Source organism: Pituophis catenifer, unplaced genomic scaffold (assembly GCF_029215685.1).
Source record: "Pituophis catenifer annectens isolate HBS135680 unplaced genomic scaffold, rPitCat1.0.hap2 SCAF_6, whole genome shotgun sequence".
NCBI classification, from domain to species: Eukaryota; Metazoa; Chordata; class Lepidosauria; order Squamata; family Colubridae; genus Pituophis; species Pituophis catenifer.
In genome coordinates this window covers 8,999,304-9,022,864 of record NW_027256886.1, presented here as the reverse complement: position 1 = coordinate 9,022,864, position 23,561 = coordinate 8,999,304, and the positions used below count along the sequence as shown (strand labels likewise).

General features: G+C 38.2%; 1 protein-coding gene across 1 annotated transcript in view; it reads right to left on the bottom strand.

The window, feature by feature from the left end:
* The window catches only part of CCDC39 (coiled-coil domain 39 molecular ruler complex subunit), a 31,742-nt gene extending 11,946 nt beyond the window's left edge, over positions 1–19,796 (bottom strand). Inside the window, exons 1-13 of the mRNA XM_070945583.1 lie at positions 19,650–19,796; positions 17,332–17,451; positions 15,955–16,101; positions 14,630–14,788; positions 12,334–12,426; positions 12,106–12,234; positions 11,671–11,862; positions 11,157–11,260; positions 9,613–9,745; positions 5,852–6,046; positions 3,796–3,960; positions 2,360–2,497; positions 1,837–2,045 (exon numbers count right to left, since the gene is read on the bottom strand). Of these exons, the coding sequence (XP_070801684.1) occupies positions 1,837–2,045; positions 2,360–2,497; positions 3,796–3,960; positions 5,852–6,046; positions 9,613–9,745; positions 11,157–11,260; positions 11,671–11,862; positions 12,106–12,234; positions 12,334–12,426; positions 14,630–14,788; positions 15,955–16,101; positions 17,332–17,451; positions 19,650–19,796 (1,931 nt within the window). The remainder of the gene's footprint in view (positions 1–1,836; positions 2,046–2,359; positions 2,498–3,795; positions 3,961–5,851; positions 6,047–9,612; positions 9,746–11,156; positions 11,261–11,670; positions 11,863–12,105; positions 12,235–12,333; positions 12,427–14,629; positions 14,789–15,954; positions 16,102–17,331; positions 17,452–19,649) is intronic.
* Positions 19,797–23,561: the final 3,765 nt, after the last annotated feature.

Here is a 23,561-nt window from a genome sequence, read left to right as displayed (position 1 = left end):
GTGATGTCCCAGTGCCTGGAGGCCGTGCGGGCCTGGATGGGGAGAAACAGGCTCCGACTCAACCCCTCCAAGACCGAGTGGCTGTGGCTTCCAGCGTCCCGATATAGCCAGCTGACGCCATCGCTGGCTATTGGGGGCGAATCACTCGCCCCCACGGAGAGGGCTCGCAACTTGGGCGTCCTCCTGGACGCACGGCTGTCTCTAGAAGACCATTTGACGGCCGTGGCCAGGGGGGCTTTTTATCAGGTTCGCCTGATACGCCAGTTGCGCCCCTTTCTAGATCGGGACTCTCTACGCACAGTCACTCAGGCACTAGTCACTTCCCGCCTGGACTACTGCAACGCTCTCTACATGGGGCTCCCCCTGGGGTGCACCCGGAGGCTCCAGCTGGTCCAGAATGCGGCCGCGCGGGGGATTATGGGGGCGACGAGGCGCTCCCATGTGACACCTCTCCTGCGCGAGCTGCACTGGCTCCCGGTGGTCTTCCGGGTGCGCTTCAAGGTGTTGGTGACCACCTTTAAAGCGCTCCATGGCTTAGGGCCGGGGTACTTACGGGACCGCCTACTGCCACCAATAGCCTCCCACCGGCCAGTACGCTCGCACAGAGTGGGCCTCCTCAGGGTGCCGTCCGCCAGACAATGTCGGCTGGCGACCCCCAGGGGGAGAGCCTTCTCTGTGACGGCGCCCACCCTCTGGAATAACCTTCCCCCGGAGTTACGTATAATAACAGACCTCCGGATTTTTCGTCGGGCCCTGAAAACTTATTTATTTCAACTAGCTGGGCTGGCTTGAGCTAAATTTTAAATTGGTTTTAAATTGGGTTGTTTTAATTTACGGCCAGAATATCTAATTATTTTAATACTGTTTTTTAAATTTTGTATGCTTTGTTTTTACTTAGGCTGTGCACCGCCCTGAGTCCTATTTGGAGAAGGGCAGTATAGAAATTTAAACAAATAAATAAATAAATAAATAAATGAAGGTGGTCGTACCCCCGGGGTCATGTGACCATCTTTTGCAACCTACTAACAAGCAAAGTCAATGGAGAAGCCAGGTTCACTTAACAACCATGTTACTAACTTAATAACTGCAGTGATTCACTTAACAACTGTGGCAAGAAAGATGGTAAAACGGGGCAAAACTCACCTAACAAATTTCTCACTTGACAACATAAATTTGGGGCTCAATTGTGGTCGTAAGTCGAGGAGTACCCATACTTCTGCATTTTAATGTGAGATAAAGGAAATCTGATGGACCGCAAGAATGTTTTATAAAAAGATGAATAAATGCCATTTCAAAAAAGTTTGCAGATGAAGAGCAAGCAAATCCTAGGTTAAGCCTACCCTCAACAGAGACTTCACTGGCAGACCTTTGACCAAATAGTAGCCGAGTTCAACATGTCATACTAAGCTAGAAAGTGTTTCATTTACCTCTGTCTTTCACCCAATTTTTATGCTTTGGACTTAGCGTGTTATGCTAATCAGACTTCTATGGCCTGTTCACTGAATCAAAGCAAGAAACTACGGCTTAGGTGATACGACACCCCTGAGAAGTTAAATGAGAGGTTTTGCAGCATTTTCAAGGAGAATGTGGAATAATGCAGTAAGAAAATAAAGCGTACTGTCAACTACTGATGGGGTGGAAAACAGGCTGAGCATTCTCTAACCACTAAGAAATGGACAAGTTGTTCTTCCATGCAGTTTAAGAGGCTGTTGAAATATTAGTTATTAGGAGAGGCTCAAAGGCGGAATACATGACCTAGGCAATTGTTACAGAGTCTCTGAATACTAGATACTCCCTTGAAAGCAGACACTGCTTCTCAGCTTCGTGGTGATTTACCTCAGAGTCTGACGCTCTTGCTCAATGAGTCGTGTCTGAGTCTCAATCATTTCCTTATGAACTTTGATATCAGCTATTCTCTCCTCCATTGCTGTTTTTAACTGCTGCTTCCGTTTCTCGAGGGAGAGCACTTTCTCTGCCTTATTGTACAGCAAATCTCTTACCCGTTTCAGTTCCAGCTTTAAGAGGTTGTCTTCAATCATCAGATCCTTCCAGTGATAGAACAGAAAGAATATGTGCATCACTGAGGTCAGATGCAAGTCCCAGCCTTTGGGTGATGACATCATAGCACACATGTTGTCATTTGCTCTACCCGACTCCCCTCAGATGCCTAGGCTTATAAAAATATAACTTTTGTTTTGAAACCATTGAAGAGGATAAATGCCCGCAAGTATGATGTGGAAATATACAAATTAGTCTGTCAGCACAAACCAAAACAGTCATTTCAGACAGCAAAGTTGTTACGTATTAAGCACTTTTTTCAAAACACTTATACTTAGCACTTCAAAAATAATAATCACACCTGCTTTTCTGCTCTGGCTTTTTTTAATAACTTGTCCGATTTATCTGTGAAAAGGTTTATCTCATCCAGTCTAGTATTCAAACCAACCATTTCTTCTCCAGTTTTATCAATGGCCAATTTGCTAAAATGGATTTCACTCTGGAAAGAAACAAATACAAAATCTCCTTTTAGTTTAAACCAGGAATGCATTAAACAAAAGTCATCCATGTTAGAAGACATGGTTTCCAATATCTCATCTTATTGTTTTTTGTGTTAGATTATACTAGACAACCCGTGACCCACTGCGTCATAATTTTAGAGATAATTCTTTAACTAATATTGGAATATTGGAATCTTCCTTTCTTCCTTCCCTCCCCTTTCTTCTTCCTTTTTTCCTTCTTTCATTCCTTCCTTCTCTCCTTTTCTTTCTTCCCTTCATTCCTCCAGCCCTATTCCTTCCTACCTTCCCTCTCTCCTTCTTCTGTTCCTTCCTTGTTCCCTTCTCTCCCTCCTCCTCCTTTTCCTTCAGTCCTTTCTTCCCTCTCCCTTCTTGGTCCTTCCTCTCTGCTGTTTCCCTTTCCTTTCCTTTCCTTTCCTTTCCTTTCCTTTCCTTTCCCTCCCTTTCCTTCCCCTCCCCTCCCCTCCCCCTCCCAGCATGTAGGAAGTGGCTGCTGCTTGAGGTGGGAGGGTGAGCAAGGGAGTGCATGTCATGGTGTGACCTCAGAGGGATCTGTGGAAGATGCTCCATTTCTCCACTGACTTTCTCCCTATAAGCCTTCCACAAGCAAAGGAAGGTGGCAAGGAACATCAACAATCATATCAATTCCTTCTGGGTTTCCCATCAAGTTTCTGAGAAGTTGTCAGGGAATGATGAAAATCAGGATCACGTGACCAGAGTTGACTGCAGCAGCACAGTAGCACCGAAATAGCAATATCAATAGCACTTAGACTTATATACCGCTTCACAGTGCTTTACAGCCCTCTCTAAGCAGTTTACAGAGTCAGAATATTACCCCCAACAATCTGGGTCCTCATTTTACTGGCCTCGGAAGGATGGAAGGCCGAGTCAACCTTGAACCGGTGAGAATCGAACTGCCGGCAGTCAGCAGAAGTAGCCTGCAGTACTGTATTCTAACTGTGCGCCACTGCAGCTCTGGCAATGGCAAAAAACATCTCCAAATTTAATTCCCTTGAGAACAATGGGGTCCCAGCATTCTGTAAGTTAGACCATTTGTTGACAAAGTTTTTCTCAATGTTGCAGTTTTTCACCCAATTGAAAGTTACAAACTATCAAACAAGAGTTTTATTAGTATATGGATTTGTTTTCATTCCAAATAGTTTAGTGGCATTTGTGGCATTTTCAGGGAAAACAGGATTAATGTGGATGATGAACAATTCTTTTAAGTATTACTGCAATGCCACAAAGCGTCTTCTCATGGGAAAAAAAATCACGTTACCTGAAGTTTCTTCTCCTGTGATTGTAAAGTATTGAACGCCTGTTTCTTTTCGTCCATTATCCTTATTAGTTCAGCAAGTTTGCCTTCTAAAATTTGCCTCTCGTCTGTGTTAAGTTCCCCCTTCAAACGTGACAGCCGTCTCTCCACTTGCTGTATGTAAAAATCCTATTCAAAGATTTCAAGCAAGAAAGAAATTAGCAGAAAGGCTAGAAAAATCTCTGATGATTAAACCTTCTAAAAAATATAATGAAGCACTCCTCAATAGGGAGGCTTCTAGCTGAGTAGGTAGTCCTCAGGTTAGGGCGGCCATTGAGACCAGAATTGCTGCTGCTAGGCAATGACATCACATTACCATGTTGCTAAGCATGGCAATTCTGTCAGGTTCGGTTGCCATCATTAAGCGAAGATTACGAAGGTCATTAAATGAGGACCGCATGTGCCTGCAACTTCCAACTTCCTGCAGGCCGGTCAGAAGTTGCAGTCACACGAAGTTTCACTTTATGAGCTGCACAATCCTCACTTAACGATGGCAACTCAGACTGCTGGAATTGCCATTCTAAGCAACCTGGTCACGTGACAGGCAGGGAACTAGGACTGTCATAAGTCTCGCTCATTTAGTGCTGTGACACGTTTGAACAGTTGATAAATGAGTGGTCGTAATCCAAGGACCACCAGTGATTTCAAAGTGGTGCACATGATTTATACATAAAATAATAGCAAGATTTGGATACATTCCTTCAAAAATAATTTGAAGCAGTCAAGGTAAATTTTTGAAAGAACAGAAAAGATGAATATATCCAATTCTTATTATTTGTTATGAGAATTATATGTGTAACTTCTCTGCAAGAGAAGTGATTACAAAAAGCTGGTTTATGGATTGCACAACCAAACGTAAAACAGATTGATTTCAAATTAAATAGAATTCCATTTCAAGCAAATTGTTTCCTTTCCTAGTTATAAATGGTACCACTGACACCAATTAAACATTATTTCAGGTAAATAGAATAATAAGTTTATTATTTCACAATTCAACATACAACCTTGCTCTAGGTTTATTTTACAGGCATTAATATAAAAGCTGCACAATTTTAGGATAATGGATAATTTTAGGATAATTTTATTTCTATACCGCCCCTGTCCCGAAGGACTCGGGGCGATGTACAGCCAGGTAAAAACACAATACAAATATCACAATTTAAATTTAAAAACTTATTAAAAGTATTACATTTAAGGCCAATTAACTAAAAAACCCAAAAATTTAAGAATTCCAAATTTAAAACTCAATTATGAAGCTAGCCCTGCCTGTCGGAAGAGCAGGGTCTTAAGAGCACAGCGGAAAACTCGGAGGTCAGAGATCTTGCGTATGTCCAGGGGCAGTTCATTCCAAAGGGCAGGGGCTCCCACAGAGAAGGCTTTCCTCCTGGGTGTCGTCAGCTGATATAATTTGGCCGACAGCACCCTGAGGAGTCCCTCTCTGTGGGAGCGAACTGGTCGGTGGGAGGCTATCGGTAGCAGAAGGCGGTCTCGTAGGTACCCAGGTCCTGAGCCATGGAGCGCTTTAAAGGTGGTAACCAACACCTTGAATCGCACCCGGAAGACCACTGGGAGCCAGTGCAGCTCACGCAGGAAAGGTGTTACATGGGTGCATGTAACACCTTTCCTAATAAATTCTGTGGAATTTATTCCACAGAGAATACATATAAATAAGGGACTGATTAAATAATCTCTCCTCCAGAATATCCTGCTGGTGCCATTTGCCACAGACAAAAGGTTTATAATTAGAGAATGAAAGGTCACTATCATGACCTTATCTAAACTTTTTTTTTATCCTGCTTCCTAATCTTTCCTGTATCCCTTTTGGCATGATCTCCTTGGATTCTATCAGTTATAAACCAGTTGGATTAATTAGGAAAACAAAAACCGAAATGCTTAATGGATTTTAAAGCTCTGTTAGGTTTTTTTTCCTTCACTAATGCATATTGTTTGTGATTTACTGCCATCTTGCTATAAGATTAAATGAAATTCATATATCTGCAGATATACATATAAACCTTACCTGGTTATACATGAGTTCTTGCTGGTTAAGGGCTTGTATATCCAGCCGCCGTAATCGGTTCTGAAGGTTTTTTTTCAGGCCACGACGTCCTTCAATTAAAGATGTGATGCCCTTTTCATTGTCCTTAAGTGTTTGCAACTCCTTTGTTTTCTTGAAATGTGCCTCTCTCAGCTGTAACGCCTGTGCCTCTTTCTCCTGATATTAGAATTACAATACATCAATGTGTATAAATATTTTATACATTTTTTTTTCTAAATTTGGGGTTGTAAAGATTAAGTTAGACATGAATCAAACAAAAGTTTTGCTTAGGCTATTTCAGTATCTTCACCAAATTCTACGTTCTTTTAGAGTATGGAGCTGTTCTGCTCTATTATCCCTGATTCACTTTCGTTGTTATTTTCCTTTCCCTTCTATCTATCTCAAATGAGCCATATCCCTTTAGCCTAACTCTTCCTACTTTCTGGTTCCTTCATTTTCTTGAAGGGCAACAATGCAGGCCAAACATCAAATCTACTTAATTTGCAAACCACATATGTCTTAAGAAAAGAAACACAGGCATATCTTTATAATTTTCAAACTGCATTTTTTTTCATATTAATAGGTGTGGCAAATAACATCTGTAATTAATTCTGATGAAAAGCTATGTTCCAGCTAAAACACTGTAGAAACAAGAATGCTTCACCTTTGTGAAACTGGAATTATTATGTTGCATTTTCTTGGGTTATCAATCGCCCATACCCAGAGGTTTGACTACATTATTTGCATATATATACTGCTCAAAAAAATAAAGGGAACACAAGCAGAAGACATCCGAGATCTGAATGAATGAAATAGCCTTATTAAATACTTTGTTCTTTACATACAGTAGTTTATACACTGCTCAAACAACTAAAGGGAACACAAAACTACTGTATGTACTATGTAACGAACAAAGTATTTAATAAGGCTATTTCATTCATTCAGATCTCGGATGTCTTCTGCTTGTGTTCCCTTTATTTTTTGAACAGTGTATATGAGTATATATACTATATATATATGCAAATACACACACACACACACATTATATGTTGAATTGACTTGCATCCATATAAATGGTTTTAGGAATTTCATTTTTAAAAGTTAAGAATCTGTACAGGTAGTCCTTGACTTACGATCACAATTGATCTCAGTGAGACATTTGTTAAGTGAATTTTGCCCCATTTTATGATCTTTCTTGCCACATTTGTTAAGTGAATCATTTTGGTTATTAATTTAGTAACAGGGTTCTTAAGTGAATCTGGCTTCCCCATTGATGTTGCTTGTCAGAAGGTCACAAAAGGGGATCACATGACCTCAAGAGACACTGCAACCATTGTAAATATGAACCAGTAGCCCAGCATCTTAATTTTGATCATGTGATCAAGGGGATGCTGCAATGGTCATAAGTGTGAAAAACAGTCATATTATTATTATTTTTTATTATTTGTCAGATTTATATGCCGCCCTTCTCCCGCAGGACTCGGGGCGGCTCACAACAATAAAACAACCCAACAATAAATAAGAGTTAAATAATATTAAAACCAATTTAAAATCCCCAATCCCCAAGTTAAAATCTACAACAGATCAGGGAAATTGGTGAAAAAGCCATGTCTTTAGGTCGGTGCGGAAGGTGCGGAGGTCGGGGGCCATCCGGAGCTCGGTGGGCAACCCATTCCAGAGGGTCAGTGCGACCACAGAGAATGCCCTCATCCTGGGGACCGCCAGCATACACTGTCTAGCCGAGGGGACCTGGAGGAGGGCAGCCCTATGTGAGCGCACTGGGCGGTGGGAGGCCGGTAGGAGATGATCCTGCAGATACCCCAGGCCCATGCCATGAAGGGCTTTATAGGTAAGTACCAGCACTTGAAGCGGATCCGGAGGACCACCGGCAACCAGTGCAGCTCGCGCAATAGTGGTGTTATGTGGGAGTAGCGGGACGCACCCGTAACTACTCGCACGGCCGCATTCTGGACCAGTTGGAGCCTCCGGGTACACCCCAAGGGCAGCCCCATGTTGAGGGCATTTATTTATTTATTTATTTATTTATTTATTTATTTATTTATTTATTTATTTATTTATTTATTTTTAAATTTCTATACCGCCCTTGTCCCTGAGGACTCAGGGCGGTGTACAGCCAAAATTAAAAAACATGCAGTACAAATATTAAAAAAACAATTAAAAGATATATAAATTTGGCCCAATTAAAACTCACTACCAATTAAAACATTTAAAAATTTCTTCTTAAGCCAGCCCGGCTTGCTTGAAAAAATGGGTTTTAAGGGCACGACGGAAGGCACTGAGGTCTTGGATTCTCCTTATCTCTGGGGGCAACTGATTCCAGAGGGTAGGTGCCCCCACAGAGAAGGCCCTCCCCCTGAGGGTCACCAGCCTGCACTGTTTGGCTGATGGCACCCCGAGGAGGCCCTCTCTGTGGGAGCGCACGGGTCGATGGGAGGTTGTCGGTAGCAGCAGGCGGTCTCGAAGATAGCTAGGCCCTATGCCATGGAGCGCTTTAAAGGTGATAACCAACACCTTGAAGCGCACCCGGAAGACCACCGGGAGCCAGTGCAGCTCGCGCAGGAGCGGTGTTACATGGGAGCGCCATGCTGCTCCCGTCACTACCCGCGCTGCTGCGTTCTGGACCAGCTGGAGCCTCCGGGTGCTCCTCAAGGGGAGCCCCATGTAGAGAGCGTTGCAGTAGTCAAGGCAAGTGGTGACGAGGGCATGAGTGACTGTGCACAGGGAATCCCGATCAAGAAAGGGCCGCAACTGGCGAATCAGGCGAACCTGACAAAAGGTCCCCCTGGTTACAGCCGTCAGATGTTCCTCCAAGGACAGCTGCATATCCAGGAGACTCCCAGATTGCGAGCCCTCTCTGTGGAGGCCAACGACTTGCCCCCAATAGTCAGTGATGGAGTCAACTGACTATATTGGGATGCCGGGAGCCACAGCCACTCAGTCTTGGAAGGGTTGAGCTTGAGCCTGTTCCTCCCCATCCAGATCCGCACAGCCTCCAGGCACTGGGACATCACTTCAAGGGCATCGTTGCAGTAATCCAACCAAGAGATGATGAGAGCATGAGTGACCATACGGAGGGCATCCCTGTCTAGAAAGGGTCGTAACTGGTGCACCAGGCGAACCTGTGCAAATGCCCCACTTGTCACGGCCGTTAGATGATCCACTAAAGAAAGCCATGAATCAAGGACGCCGCCAAGATTACGAACCCTTTCCGAGCCAGACACTCCCCTCCCATCAACAGTGATGGGGGAGCTAGATCATGGGACGCCGGTATCCACAGCCACTCTATCTTGAAGGGGTTGAGCCTGAGCCTGTTCCTACCCATCCAGACCTGTACCTGTATGTGACTTTTTAAAGTGCATTGTAATTTCAAACAGTCACTAAACGAACTGTTGTAAGTCAAGGATTACCTGTAGATAGCTAATAAACATTAAATAAATTTTACATGTCTGCAGGTCAAGGATTAAAGCACATTCTACATTCTAAAGTACTGCTTAGAGTAATTTCCATAAAAATATTGTTAGAAGATCCTACATGTCACGTGATAGTAATAATAAATAGTAAAACCTATTAGCTTCATCTGTCTACACAGCCTGCAATATCTGGAGCTTCTGGTGTCTCCACCTTGGCCAAATCAACTGAAAACAATTATTTAAATAGTATTTTGCAGACTTTAAAAAAATTAACAAAACAGACTGCAGGAATTTTTGAAAGTGTGTTTTTACCCTCAAATGTTTTTCTTTCTCTTTTAATAGTTCCTCCATTTTGCACGCTTTTTCTTCTTCACTTAATGCTTGGTATGTCACAAATTTCAATTTATTTGCAAGAGTTTCATTCTGGTCCTTAATCATGTTTAGCCTAAGTGAAAAAGTGTATTACATATAAATGTCTAAGTTCTGTACAGAAATTAAAATTATTCATATAATTGTTAAAAATCACATATGACTGAAAACTGTCTTGTTTATTAGGTGCAAGACAAAGTCAACATTTTAAAAATAATTTTTAATGACAAAGCAATTTTAAAACGTACTATTCCATTTTATAATTAACTAAAAAAGCTTTTATTAAAAGAAAACTGTTGGAAATCTGCTTGTGTCTGCAAGTCATATTAATACTGACTCTGGAAAGGGGAATTAGATAATATTATTAATTTCAGTTTATTATCATTCCCAGGATATTCAAGATAGCTAATAAAAAAAAACCCAGTAAACTGAAAAGAGATAGCATCTAGTTAAAATCAGCAGTCAGTTACATCAATCCAACTCAAAAGGCCTCTCTGCTCTATGAGAGTGAGATTTTATGTTATGTGGTTGACCCATACTACACTGAATCTTGAAGCAGACATTTTGCCCTGCACAAAGGGCTACTAATATTATATTTTTTATAAATAAATGTAATAAATCTGGCTCTTCTTCGTAATGGAAAAAAGAAGAGATGGAATATGGAAGGAAAACATAGAAATTTGTCAGAAGATGTTGTCTAATGCTAGTAAAATTCTGTGAATGAGATAAGGTAAATGCCCAATCAAAACTCATCTAAAGCCTTCCTAACTAGCTATATATCTATCACTTAGATTTCCATTTAGTTCAAATACTGGCTAGATTTGTACACTACTTTTTACTAAAAAAAAAAAGGAGTTCTTGCAGATTTTACTCCGCTAATCATTGCCAACTATAAGGGGTGTTTCAAGGCTATTGAGCCAGCGATGTCCAAAGACATTTCCACGGCATGAAGTCACGGAGTGCTATTATCTTCCCACCAAAGTGGTACTTATTTATCTATTCACATTTGCATGCTTTTGAATTAGGTTGGCAGGATCTGGGGCGAGGACAGGAGCTCACCCCATTGTGTGGCACTCAGGATTCAAACCTGGCCTGCCGGCTTTCATCTTAACCGATGAGCTACAGGCCGCCCAACATTTAACTAAGCCAGTTAAAATGAAATGGTGCATGAATATAGCATAGCAGGCTAAATCTAGTCAGATTTAGCTTATTGTGCTATGCAAATTCATCTTAAATATTTTATAGTTAAAAATACTGTGTTAATGCCAAAATGTACTAACTTAATAGTCAAATTAAATGTGTTATGTGATTGTAGCTATTAAGCTATCTCATAAATATAAGAAGTTTAAAGAACATAGCCAGATAGTTAGCTTTGCAAATTAGGAAGGAAAATAAATTTCTCATTTAGTAGATGGCAACCAGCCTTCCTAATGCAGCATGTTCAAGATCTATCTCATGATTTTTTAAAGTATTTAATTAATGCATACCTTAACGTTTTGTCCTGGATTTCTTTCTTAAGGTTGGCTACGGTGGTTCTCATTGATTCTAGTTCAGAAGCTGTCCCATCCACAGTAGCTTTCAGTGTATCCAACTAAACAATTAAAGAAGTTAAGTTATAAAGAACATTTGTGTTGTTCATAAAGAACAATGCTGTTTGTCCTTTTGGGAAATACAGATATTTTATTTTTAAAAATATTTTAACAATTTTGCAGTTTAATAATTAGATGCTGAAAAAATATTTTGGGAACATAAACATTTTCTTTAATTTTACTATGCATCCATGTCTTTAACAGCATTGTCATCCGAAGCTTTTGTGTGAATGCGAAATAGGTGAGCAATCCTTACATTAATTTTATTCAAATTCTATTCTTATTCCTATTTCAAGTGATTCCCTTTCTCACATTGTAATCAGAATTAGTACTAACAAAATGTTTACACATAGATTCTGACTTAAGAGATAATGAAGACCGTTATTCATATATCAATTTATGCTTAAATTACCTCATTTTGAAGTGCATCTCTATTATTTTCCTCTGTCTGGTATTCTAATCTCAGTTTGGCAGCTTGTCGATCAGCAATGGAAATTCTCTTCTCATACTCTACGTTGTTCCCGCTCTCATTCGCCAAAAATTGGACTTTGTCTTTAAGCACACTTTCCTTTGCACGGATTGCCCTTCTTGCCTGTGCTAAAAGCTATCAACAGAACATGAATGAATAAATAGGCAATAAAATAACCTCAAACATTCTAACTAAAGTTAGGAAAGCAGCCTTGTCTTTTTTCTGGTGATCTCACCAAATGTGCACTATAGGATAAATTGTGTCACAAAAGAAAGCAGTTATCAAAAATTATATACATATGCATATACATGTAGGAAGGCTCATTAGGTCAGATGATATTCCATAATTCAGAAACAAAATCCAAGGGAAAAAAATTACCAAGGCACAGCTATCTATTTCTTGATCCCGTTTCTGCATTTGTTCTATAGTGTTTTCCCACTGTCGGATAAGGTCTTGTCTTTCTTGGTGAACTCTGCGGAAGTCTTCTGCTGTTTTGTCCAATTCGATCTGAAAGAGAATGGTATCAACTAGCAAAATAGTTTACTTATAAGCAACCCTTAAAATGTTACATTAATATTAATTTTCTAAATGTGTTTGTGAACAAACCTGAGCAGCTAAGGTTTCTGTAAGTTCATTGTCAAGAATCCTGCGTTTATTATTAGAATTAACTGTCAGTATTTCGATTTGTAGACTCAGTTTCTGAAAATAAAGAATAATCAAGCTTATTCTTTTAAATAGTAACTCCAAAAATAAAATACAGCTAGGAACCCCTAAGCATTACCAACTGTAATATTGCCCAAAAAAAGACCATTATAAAATCCTATGGCTTCAAGAAATCTCAAAAAAACAGTGACATTGACTCTTTACAGGATAGTAAAACCACCACAAAAAACCACCACAAAATGGCACAGATAACTAGCCCAGAAGGGACCAAATGAAAAGAAGAAAAGAGGGCTTCCGTTATGCTTCAGGGCCCTTCCAAATACCAGTAGGGTGAGGAGGTTCAAATCTAAGGGGTAACCCCTAGAGTAGTTCCCAACCAGGGGTGCAAGTCGATATTCCAGGGGGTGCAAAAACTTGGGTTTAGAAGTTTCAAAATTATAGTGTATATGCATAATTATATGCATATAATTATTTACTTTTGTAAGGGGTACGAGAATATATCAAGCATTCTAGGGGAGCGGGGTATAGAAAAGGTTGGGAACCCCTGCTCTAGAGGGAGGTACTGCTACAGAGAAGGGGTGCTTATAGGGTCTTGTGTAGATGGCAATGTTTAACTGAAGGAATCTGGAACATGCCAACCATGCCAGACTGAATCAGGCAGCAGATACTATGGGAAGCAGGTGGTTCCTCAAGTAACCAGGCCCTATGCCATTTTAGTTCCTTATTTGAACCTTATTATATATTGTTTTAAATTGAGAGCTACTGGGGCAATGAACTATTCCAATCAATCTACTCAATACTTAATAACAGCGCTTTATATTATGTATGGTAAAAATATTTCCAAGTTATTGTGCTTCATTTATATTGTCTGGATTATCTGTTGTAATTTCTAATTTATACATATCATGTCTGCAAAAACTATGGCTTCTGAACCTATCAATATATTAGTCTGTATTTGCCACCAATCTGCCAAGTAGATGACAATTAAGAAACTGCAAATTCCCTGCTGATCTAGTCCCATACCGCCAGCTGTATATTTGGAAGGTAAAACCTAAATTGTTGCTTGTTTCTGATAATTGCAGTAGGAAACCATGGATTTGGGGATAGGTTATTGATAAGGAGGGGGAAGATCTTGTTATTTTGATATTGTTTTCTGCTGAAAATAGTGATCCTGACTAAATCAGTAGCCTTCTTCCACTTTAATACTGGGAGGGGAATTCTTCTTAAATTCCTTGGTTCCTGTAACAGAAATAATCTATAACCATGGGAGAACCCTTACAGCTTCCCTTTATCTCCCAGTTCATTTAATATTCATTGGAAGGAAGGGGAATACAAAAAGATGGGTATGACAGGATGGTGATATATGTGTATCTATATATATGTGTAGGCAGGTAAAATGTAAGAGAGACTTCTATTAATTCTAGGCGACTCCCTAGGTAGCTCAGTGGCTAAGACGCTGAGCTTGTCGAACAGAAAGGTTGGCAGTTCGAATCCCTAGTATAGGTCTCCTGCATGAGCAGGAGGTTGGACTAGATGACCTCCAAGGTCCCTTCCAACTCTGTTACTGTTACTTCGAGGGCTGCTTAATTCACAAAGAAAGTCCTTTTAAATGAATTATTCCATGCTGGCTCATTACAAACAAGGAATCTTAGGATGGATATTATGGATCTAGCTAGGCAATTACATATTTTTCCTTTACTTTAATTAAATAGTGATGGGCAGTTTTAATTTGACCCAGACACCACAATATGGGAAAAAATACACAAACTGTATTCCTAGGTGAGCTTATTTCCCTGTAACAAAAGCCCTGTGACTCAGATTATGACCAGAGACTGAGGTAAATTAGGATCTGAGTTTACCCACTTTTTCAACCAGCAACTTAACAGTTAGACCACACTGGCTATTCCAGCAATCCTTCCAATTATTTTTCTTGAAATGCAAAAAGAAGAAAAAAGAATCTGCTATTTACTTCCCAGTTAGAAAAAAACAGGTTTTCAAAATGGTTCAATGGTAAAAGTTTTAATAATCTAACTCTCAGGTGTTCTGTTCAAATTCAGAATTCTTAATATTATTATTAAAATAAAAAAAAACAATATGTTTCTAGATAGCCACACTTCTCCCATGTCCTAGCTAATTTGATATCATGCCTCAACCTGATGCTATTGTACAATAGAGATTTTCCATCAAAATAAAATTAGAATAGCATATTTTATAACTATGTGAAATATAACATACATACTCTTAATTTTCCATCATCTTGCTGTGCATATTTCTGGATTGTAAGTGCATCATTGTCTTTATGAGCAGACTCCTCCAACCAAGCCTCTAAAGCTTGTTGGTCCCAATTCATTTGGCACTTTAATGCTTCCAATTTCTGACTCAGCTTGAAAACATTATTCTAATATTGATGGTGAAAAGAAAAAAAAATGTATAAGGTGAAGGGAATACTCATATTGTTATTAAATCAATAAACCTGTTATTATTACACAGTTACAGATTTATGTGTGGTATCTGGTAAAAAAACTTCAGTTTACACAATGGAAGAATTAAATGTGCATCTTACAGTTCTCTATTTGTCACCAAGTAATTCAAAAACTTAATTAACTTAGTCTGAACACAGCCACATTTACATGTCACATAAATAATTAATTTTAGTTTATTAAATATGAATGCATAGTATGTGAATAATTTATTTTTCAGTATTTAACTCTGAGGTTAAACAAAATGGAAGGTATATATAACAACATAAGTCAAGTACTTTAAATGCAACGCATTCTATCTGGAAACACTGTGGAACTCCAGAATGTTTTGTTCTTCTGGGTTCCCTGAACTTGCCATTCCAATAGTGATCCAGACATTATTCCTAAATCACACACTACAATTGACATGATCTGAAATATTCCAAAGTTTTCTAGAATTTCTAGAATTCCCAACCTTATTTTATCTCTCTAAAATGAAATATTAAATACTGATGCAAAGAAGGATTTCTATAGATTAAGGTAATTAGATATAATTGAGGTCACTTTCCTGAGGAAAAACTTAAAATTGGGAAAGCAATAAGAAAAAAATACTTGAATCCAGCTTCCCTAGACTGGAACCTTCTAAAAATCTTAAAACTACAAACCCCATGTTCTCCACACTAGGTGGGGATATGTAGTTCATTCAAGAGGCATCCCGTTGGGTAAGAATTTAAATCCTGCCTTTGCCTAAAGATTCTCTGATTCAATTATTTTTCTTTCCTATAAGCTACAACTCCACAATATGAAATATATTTTGCGCCAGCTTCCAAATTCAATTCCTGGCATCTCCAATTTAAAAAGAACAGATAACATGTGGACAATTAAAATAAGACCAATCGACTGCTAGACCAAGAGAAAATTATGAGTCAGTTTTCCATCTTCTATTGAACCAGACGTGCACACTGGAATGACTGCTCCAAAAACCACTAATAAATGCACTGTTGTATTGTTTTCTTTGCAGCAATGCAGGTGAAGAATAAGAGTTGAAAAAAATAGTCTTTGACAAGGTATTTTTCAGATGCTTAATGAATTATTTGAAACGTACTTCCTGACTATTTTTCTTCTCTCTTAGTGAAACCAAATCATTTTCCAGCTTTTGAATCTCAGTCTTCAGGCGACCCACTTCTCTCTCTGCAACAGCTTTAAAATGTTGTTCAGTTTCTATTTCATTCTGCCTGGCTCTGAAAAGACCCTTAAAAAACAAGGTTATTCATTACTTTGCCAGTTTAGTGAGCAATTATAATCTGTAAACCACTTTTAAAGTTTCATTCTCTTGTTTAGGTATTAGAAATTTTAAAAAGGATGTAAAATTTAAAACAAAATATCCAAGAAATGTTGTTGTATAATTGTAATAAGCCTCTTAATTGGTATTTATATAAACATATGCATCTTCTATAAGAAGAGATCAGCACTGACTCTCTCAGATCAGTTTTCAATTCTTGGAACACAAAAAATTGAGATGCAATTTTCAATCCATTGTTGTAGCTTTCTGTAGCTCAGAACGGAAAAAAAATAGGATTAATTATATTCATATAAGTTTACAGCCAAGAAGATTCAAGTGAACATTTTAATGATTTTAATGGATTTAAGAATTAGCAGATATTTATGTGTTCTTTCCATCTGCATATAGAAATGAAATATTCTAATTTGCATAGTTTTAATATTTTAGATGCTTTACTATTTATCTTATTACAATCTGTAAACTGCCCAGAGTCACCTTATAGGAAGTTTGGCAGCATATAAATTTAATAAATAAACAAACATATTGCCAAATATCCACATTCATTTCCCATACAAATTCACCCAGGTGTTATCTATCTAGAACTAACATAACAAATCTATTTTGTTTTATCTTATAAATATTTAAAATTTAATTATACATATACAAAAATATATACTCTGTTCATAAACTTTCCTGTTAAATAATATGAAGCAGAAATGAATCTATAGATTTTATAAATACAAATAAGGGAATATTTCCAGTATTTAAATATAAATGCAAAATAAAGACATAACAAGTGCCTTTATAAAGAGGAAAAAATATAACTCCTATTGATTTGAGTTTAAAATCATTTTAAAAGAGTTAAAACCATTTTAAAAGAGTTAAGACACTATCACTATGTGACTAATTTCAAATAGTTATGCATAAGATTACAACTTCATACACCAACTTAGCATATTTGCTTTGAATCATATTGCATGTACTAAAATTATCATATAGTAATTATGCTTAGAACTGCTCATTAAGTTGTACATGCAATAAACTTACTAAAATTAAACAGATCTATGTCTGGTCATTACTTGGGTGAGAAAGTTGGATTAATGAATAATGCTTATGGCAAAAATCTTAGGCTTACAATAGAATAAATGCATATAAAATTATGCTTTAAAGTATAGGTGATCAAAGTCTATAACCACTTACTTGTGTCAAATCAAACTCCTGTCTGACATTTTTCAAGTGTGAGGACATTGCTGTAATACGATCTTCATAGTCGGACAACTGACTTTGCAAGTTTGCCTTTTCTTTTTGCAACTTTTGCAACTGTAAAACAAAGATCAATATATTTAATGTTACAAAATATCAGAAAATAGAAACACAAAAAACAGGACTATGGTGGATCTGTAGGAATTATTTGGAAGAAAATTAATATTTTTCCCATACTTTGTGCTTTTTTTAAAAAAAAATAATTCCCAACCAAATTCAAACAATTCAAATGGAAGGTTAACAATATTAATAAAAACATATATTCCTACATTGTGTAAAAATGTAAGATAAAATGTTAAAATGTAAAGTAAAATTAATAGTAAAAATTTAAAAATATCACACCAGAACAGATAATTAAAAGGTCTGAGGAAAATATGTATAAAGTGCCTATAAGTGGGACAATAAAGACAGCATCAAGTGTATCTCCATTAGAATGACGTTCTTAAGTCAAAGGGTTGCCACTGAAAAAGCTTACTCCTGGGAAATCTAAATCTGTACCCTAAGCAATCATTTTATTTAGACACACTCTCCATGGTATTAACCATCCCATTTTATTGAGCTATCTACAACCTGTAGATATTCACCCAGTAGTTCAAGAATGTACCCTCAGGAAAGGCACCTGGAATGATCTCACTGCAATCACACTAGAAACAGTTAGATTGTTAGCTATATCAAATTATAACATCTCTTTCATTGCAATTCTATGGCTCCATATTATGGTGATTTTATTATGGTTTTATCTTCATTTAATATATTATCTCTTATATTGTATTATCATTATACCGTGTTTCCCCAAAAATAAAACCCTGTCTTATATTTTTTTGAACCTTGAAATAAGCGCTTGGCCTTATTGCCATGCGCTCAAAAGCCCGATTGGGCTTATTATCAGGGGATGTCTTATTTTGGGGGGAAACAGGATATTATATTATATTATATTATATTATATTATATTATATTATATTATATTATATTATATTATATTATATTATTATATTTATATTATATTATATTATATTATATTATTATATTTATATTATATTATATTATATTATATTATATTATTATATTGTTATGTTATGTTATGTTATATTAATTATATTATTATATTATCTTATTATATTAATTATATTATATTAATTATATTGTATTGTATTATATTGTATTAAATTAATATTATAGTACATATATATAATTACATATATAATTATATTATATACACACACACACATTTATTTAAACCAAATTTGTGTATCAGTGATCTTTGTAGATACGCTAAATAAATAAATTTTGCCATATGCTAAATAAATAAAAATACACTCAGACAGGTATAAATCATGGGAACATACACGGACATATATGCATAGAATTAAACAAAATGGACCATGTTCTGAATCAGTACACCAAGTCCCAATTGTTTTGATGTCAAACCAGGAGAAAGTCGGGTTTGCCACCTGAGTCTGGATTAGTGAAGTGGAAAGTGAGGGAGCCTTCCACCAGCAGTCCTACCAAGATGGGGTAGAATCAGAGCTGGGCAGCGCATACATTTAATACAGTATTATTATTATTATTATTATTATTATTATTATTATTATTATTATTATTATTATATAACCAACAATGTGAAATCACAGCTCGATCGGCTCTTTAAGCTGACCTTAGCCTTCCTATGCATATTCTTCCCCAAGAACCTTGAGTTTCATCCTGTACTTGGGTAGGACATGTGTGCACATCCGAACAGCAGCGTCACCTTTTGTAATTCGCTGATGAAAATTTTCTCAATGTGCAGATGATGATTATTTATTACAAATGTGTGTGGCCACCCAACTCCGGTTCTCCTGCCCCGTAATGATGAAGATGATGCTTAGAGCTGGTTGGAAGGAGAGTACTCCAGAGGACCCAACAAGAAGGGGAAAGCAAAGCAAGGGGCAATAATAAAGGATATCTCAATGGATAACCCAAGTTACAGGGAAGAAATGCTACCGTAGTATTAGGTCAGGGGCAAATTCGTTGGGGCAAATTAACAGCCACACACAACTTCCCTGGAGATACACAAGAGACAGATAAACACCCTCGTTTCTCGGTCAGAAATATAAATGAGGAAGGCGGACACTGCCTCGTCGCTTTAGTCATCTTGAGAGGAGCCAAGATTGTTGTTGTTGTTGTTGTTTTCCTTCTTTGGTCTGCAGCCTCCATTGCCGGACCCTGCAACGAAATAAAGCATGACTTGAGTGCCCCCCCCCCCAACCGTCCCTTGCCTCTTCCTCCAGCGACTTGTTTTCTTCGTTAGCCACGGGAATGGCGAACCCATCGTTCCAGTCGAGTTCGGCCAGCACCAAAGCGGCCGAACCGATGACGGGACCGCCGCCGCCGCCGCCATCCCCTCCGCGGCTTTCATTGCTCATGGCGCCCCTGCCTCAATTTGGCCGCCGTTGGTTGCCTTAGCAACAGCCGGAATGCGTTGCCTCGGCAACCACCGCGCGCGGAGTTTCGAGTTCCGGTGTCCACCCCCCACCACCACACCAACCCGGCTGGCTCGCGCGCTTTCCTCCCTCCCTCCCTCCTCCCTTCCCGGCTTCTTCGCTGGTTGCAGCCGCTGCCACTCACCGCTGAGGTTGTCGAGGTTGATGGGAATTGTAGTGCTCGGGCTCAACAGGTGGCAGCCCCGGTCGGTTTTGTCTGAGCTGGAGATGATAGGTTAAGGCTAATCCAGATACGAGACCACCAGGAAATGCCAGGGAATAACCAATATATATATATAGAAGCAGACAATGAGCAACCAGTTCTATGGGGCTTCAAAAGTAATTTGGAAAAGAATCTTGTTGTTATTAATATTTGAACAAGTTGGCACTGGATTTTGGAAACAACCTCTGAATCTTAGCTCTTCGCAAGGCAGCCGCTCAATGTTGCTGCGGCATGAATTCAGATTTTACAAAAACTTTTCCAAAGGGCTTTATCAGTTAATATCTTTGAGAAAAGACCTTTTGAGTAAACCATACAACCACATGCGTTTAACTTAGTTAAAACAATCTATGTTTTAACTAAGTTTTCTTTTCCTCTTTTTAAATAAAATTTGGTAAGATTGCAATTCAATAACAAAAGAAGAGAACAAACCAATATACAAACGTAAAACACCTTCCTCAAAATGCAGAAGAAGAGCTGGGTTAATCTGTGATTGCAAAATAAAATTAAAAAATAAATAAATAAATCAAGAGCACCCTAATAACCTAGAGCATTTTTACTTTATGCTGATGTTGTGATGAAAAATCTCCCAGAATGGCTTACATGTGAGGAACAAAAACAAACCCTTCCACCACAAATTTACATCTAAATAATAATCTGAAAAGGATAGAAGGAAGGAAGGAAGGAAGAGAAAAAAGGAAATGCAAGCATTAAAAGCTATTCTGGCTGGGATGGTGGGAATTATAGTCCAAGAAATCTGGAGGTCATTGTATATTCTTCCTCCTCCTCCTCCTCCTCTACTCCCAATTTTGATTTTTGATTCCCCCCACTAGCCAAGTTTTCAGGGCCTTCCAGAATGCCATCAGGTTGGGATCCGTTTGGATCTGAGAGGGGTCCTCATTCCAGAGGCAGGTACCACTACAGTAAAAGCATAGTTCATGCTAACCAATAGATGAATAACACTTTTTCATCAATGGGATACGGAGTGTACCCACTCTGTCAGATCAACAGGGCAGATACCATGTCTTTTGATACTTTGTGGTATTTTATATTATATTTTTATGGTCAGATTTTACTTTATTTCCAAGTTGGGCTCTTAAATGTTTAGCAGCTGCATGAGATGCAGCAATTCAATGCATAAAAGGAAAGCTTCCAGTTTGTTGCTTGGTTTATTTATTTATATCCCACCTTTACTATTTACAGATAAGGTGGTGAACATATCCGACACAGCTTCCTCCTCCTATTTTCCCCAGAAGAATAAGCATTTAGGTGAGTTGGCCTGAGAGAGAATGACTGGTCCAAAGTTACCCAACTGACTTTCATGGCTAAGATAGAATTTAAACTCATGGTCTCCTGCTTTCTAACAGAATAAGAGAGTTGGAAAGGACCTTGGAGCTCTTCAAGTCCAATCTCCTGCTCAGGCACGAAACCCTATATCATTTCAGACAAATGATTGTCTGATCTCTTCTTAAAAACCTCCAGTGTTGGATGACACACAGCTTCTTGAGACAAGTTATTCCTCAGATTAATTGTTCTAACTGTCAGGAAATGTCTCCTTAGTTCTAGGTTGCTTCTCTCCCTGACTAGTTTACATCCATTGCTTCTTGTCCTGCCTTCTGGTGCTTTGGAAAATAGGCTAAACCCCTCTTCTTTTTTGCAGTCCCTTAGATATTGGAAGACCGCTATCATGTCACCCCTAGTCCTTCTTTTCATTAAACTAGACATACCCAATTCCTGTGACCATTTTTCATATTTTTTAGCCACCAGTCCCCTAATCACCTTTGTTGCTCTTCTCTGCACACTTTCCAGAGTCTCTGGTATGGTGCCTTAACCACTAGATCAGATTGGTTCATTGGGTGACAAGCACAGCACTCCGAGAATGCAATGGTAAAGAGCAGAAATTAACAAATGAAATGAAAGGCAGAAAAAAATGTATGAGTTTGTGTGAAGTTATTTTTTAAAAAATGCTGGTAGAAAAGTAATCCAGAGTCTGCAGTCTTTTGCAGGAAATGGCTGTTGGATAAAAGAAGAGGAAATGGCACTACAAATAAGAATGTGCTTCTACTCACTGTGTTACAATTTAAGGAGAGTTGGATATGTCAGGAGAAACATAAAAATAAGTTAAATAGAATGGGAAATGTGTGTTTAAGAAACATGTGGTAAAACAAAAAGAGATATGTCAAGAATAAATACAGGTAGTCCTTGACTTACAACCACAACTGAGCCCAAAATTTCTGTTGCTAAGTGAGACAGATATAGAGTGAGTTTTGCCCTCTTTTACAACCTTTCTTGCCACAGTTGTTAATGAATCACTGCAGTTGTTAAATTAGTTGTTAAATGGATCTGGCTTCCCCATTGACTTTTCTTGTCTGAAGATTGCAAAAAGTGATCACATGACCCCAGGACATCACAACTGTCATAAATATGAATCAGTTGCCAAGCGTCACAAGACCAAAAGGATGCCACAATGGTCATAAGTATGGATAAGTCACATTTTTCAGTGCCATTATAACTTTGAATGGTCACTAAATGAATTGTTGTAAGTCATAGACTACCTGTAGGTGAGGAAGAAACATAGATTGCATACCAATGTGAGTGACCTGTATAAAAGATGGAGGTTGGGATAGTTGGTCACAAGTTCCACCTTGGCATGTGAAGAACTAATATTCCTGGGAATGTTAATGTTCACTTAATATAAAATGCCACTATTCCAGTAGATGGTGCTGCATGTCTGCATATTTTTAATTCCAATTCTTTCACATTGAGTGATATGATATGAAAAACATAACATTCGAATGTGTTAGTGGTATAAATATGAAAACAAAAGATACTTTTTGCACAATGGTACTGTGAGCCATATTGAATTAGTGTCCCACTGCAGATATCACTAGAAAGCTCAGTGCAGATATACTGGACTTCAGCTTCCAAAATTGGGAGTGTTGGCTAAACATTTGGGACCTGAACATCCAAAGAATGCCAGGATGAAGAATGCTTTTGGGAGTCTGAGAGCTGTAGAGTGAATAGGGCTCCATCATATGAGAGGAATTTTTTTAATTTGTAGGGTTTTTGCTGGTTGTTCACGATACTCATCTAAGTGTTTCTATTGCAGCTTTCATCTGTTTCCCAACTCAAAATGTCAGCTTCAAGAAATGGTAAAAACTAGCACTTTCCTACTTATTTTTAAATTCTTGATCACATTTCCAATACAGTTTAGAACCTCTCCTCTTAGCAAATACATACAATGGATACTTAAAATATTGTTTGACTTCTTCATAGTCAAGAGTCCATAATCCTTGAATTTTTTTTTAAACTTTCACATCCCCAGTTCTCTGCTATCACTACAACCTTAAAATCGTGATCCAAAGAATGATGAATTTCACACAATGTTGAGAACTAATTACCCTGGAGGGTTATTGATATATTGTACAGACATTGCAGTACTGTGATCTTGAGTTCTGTCATTGAGGCAAGCTGCTATAGAATCAAAA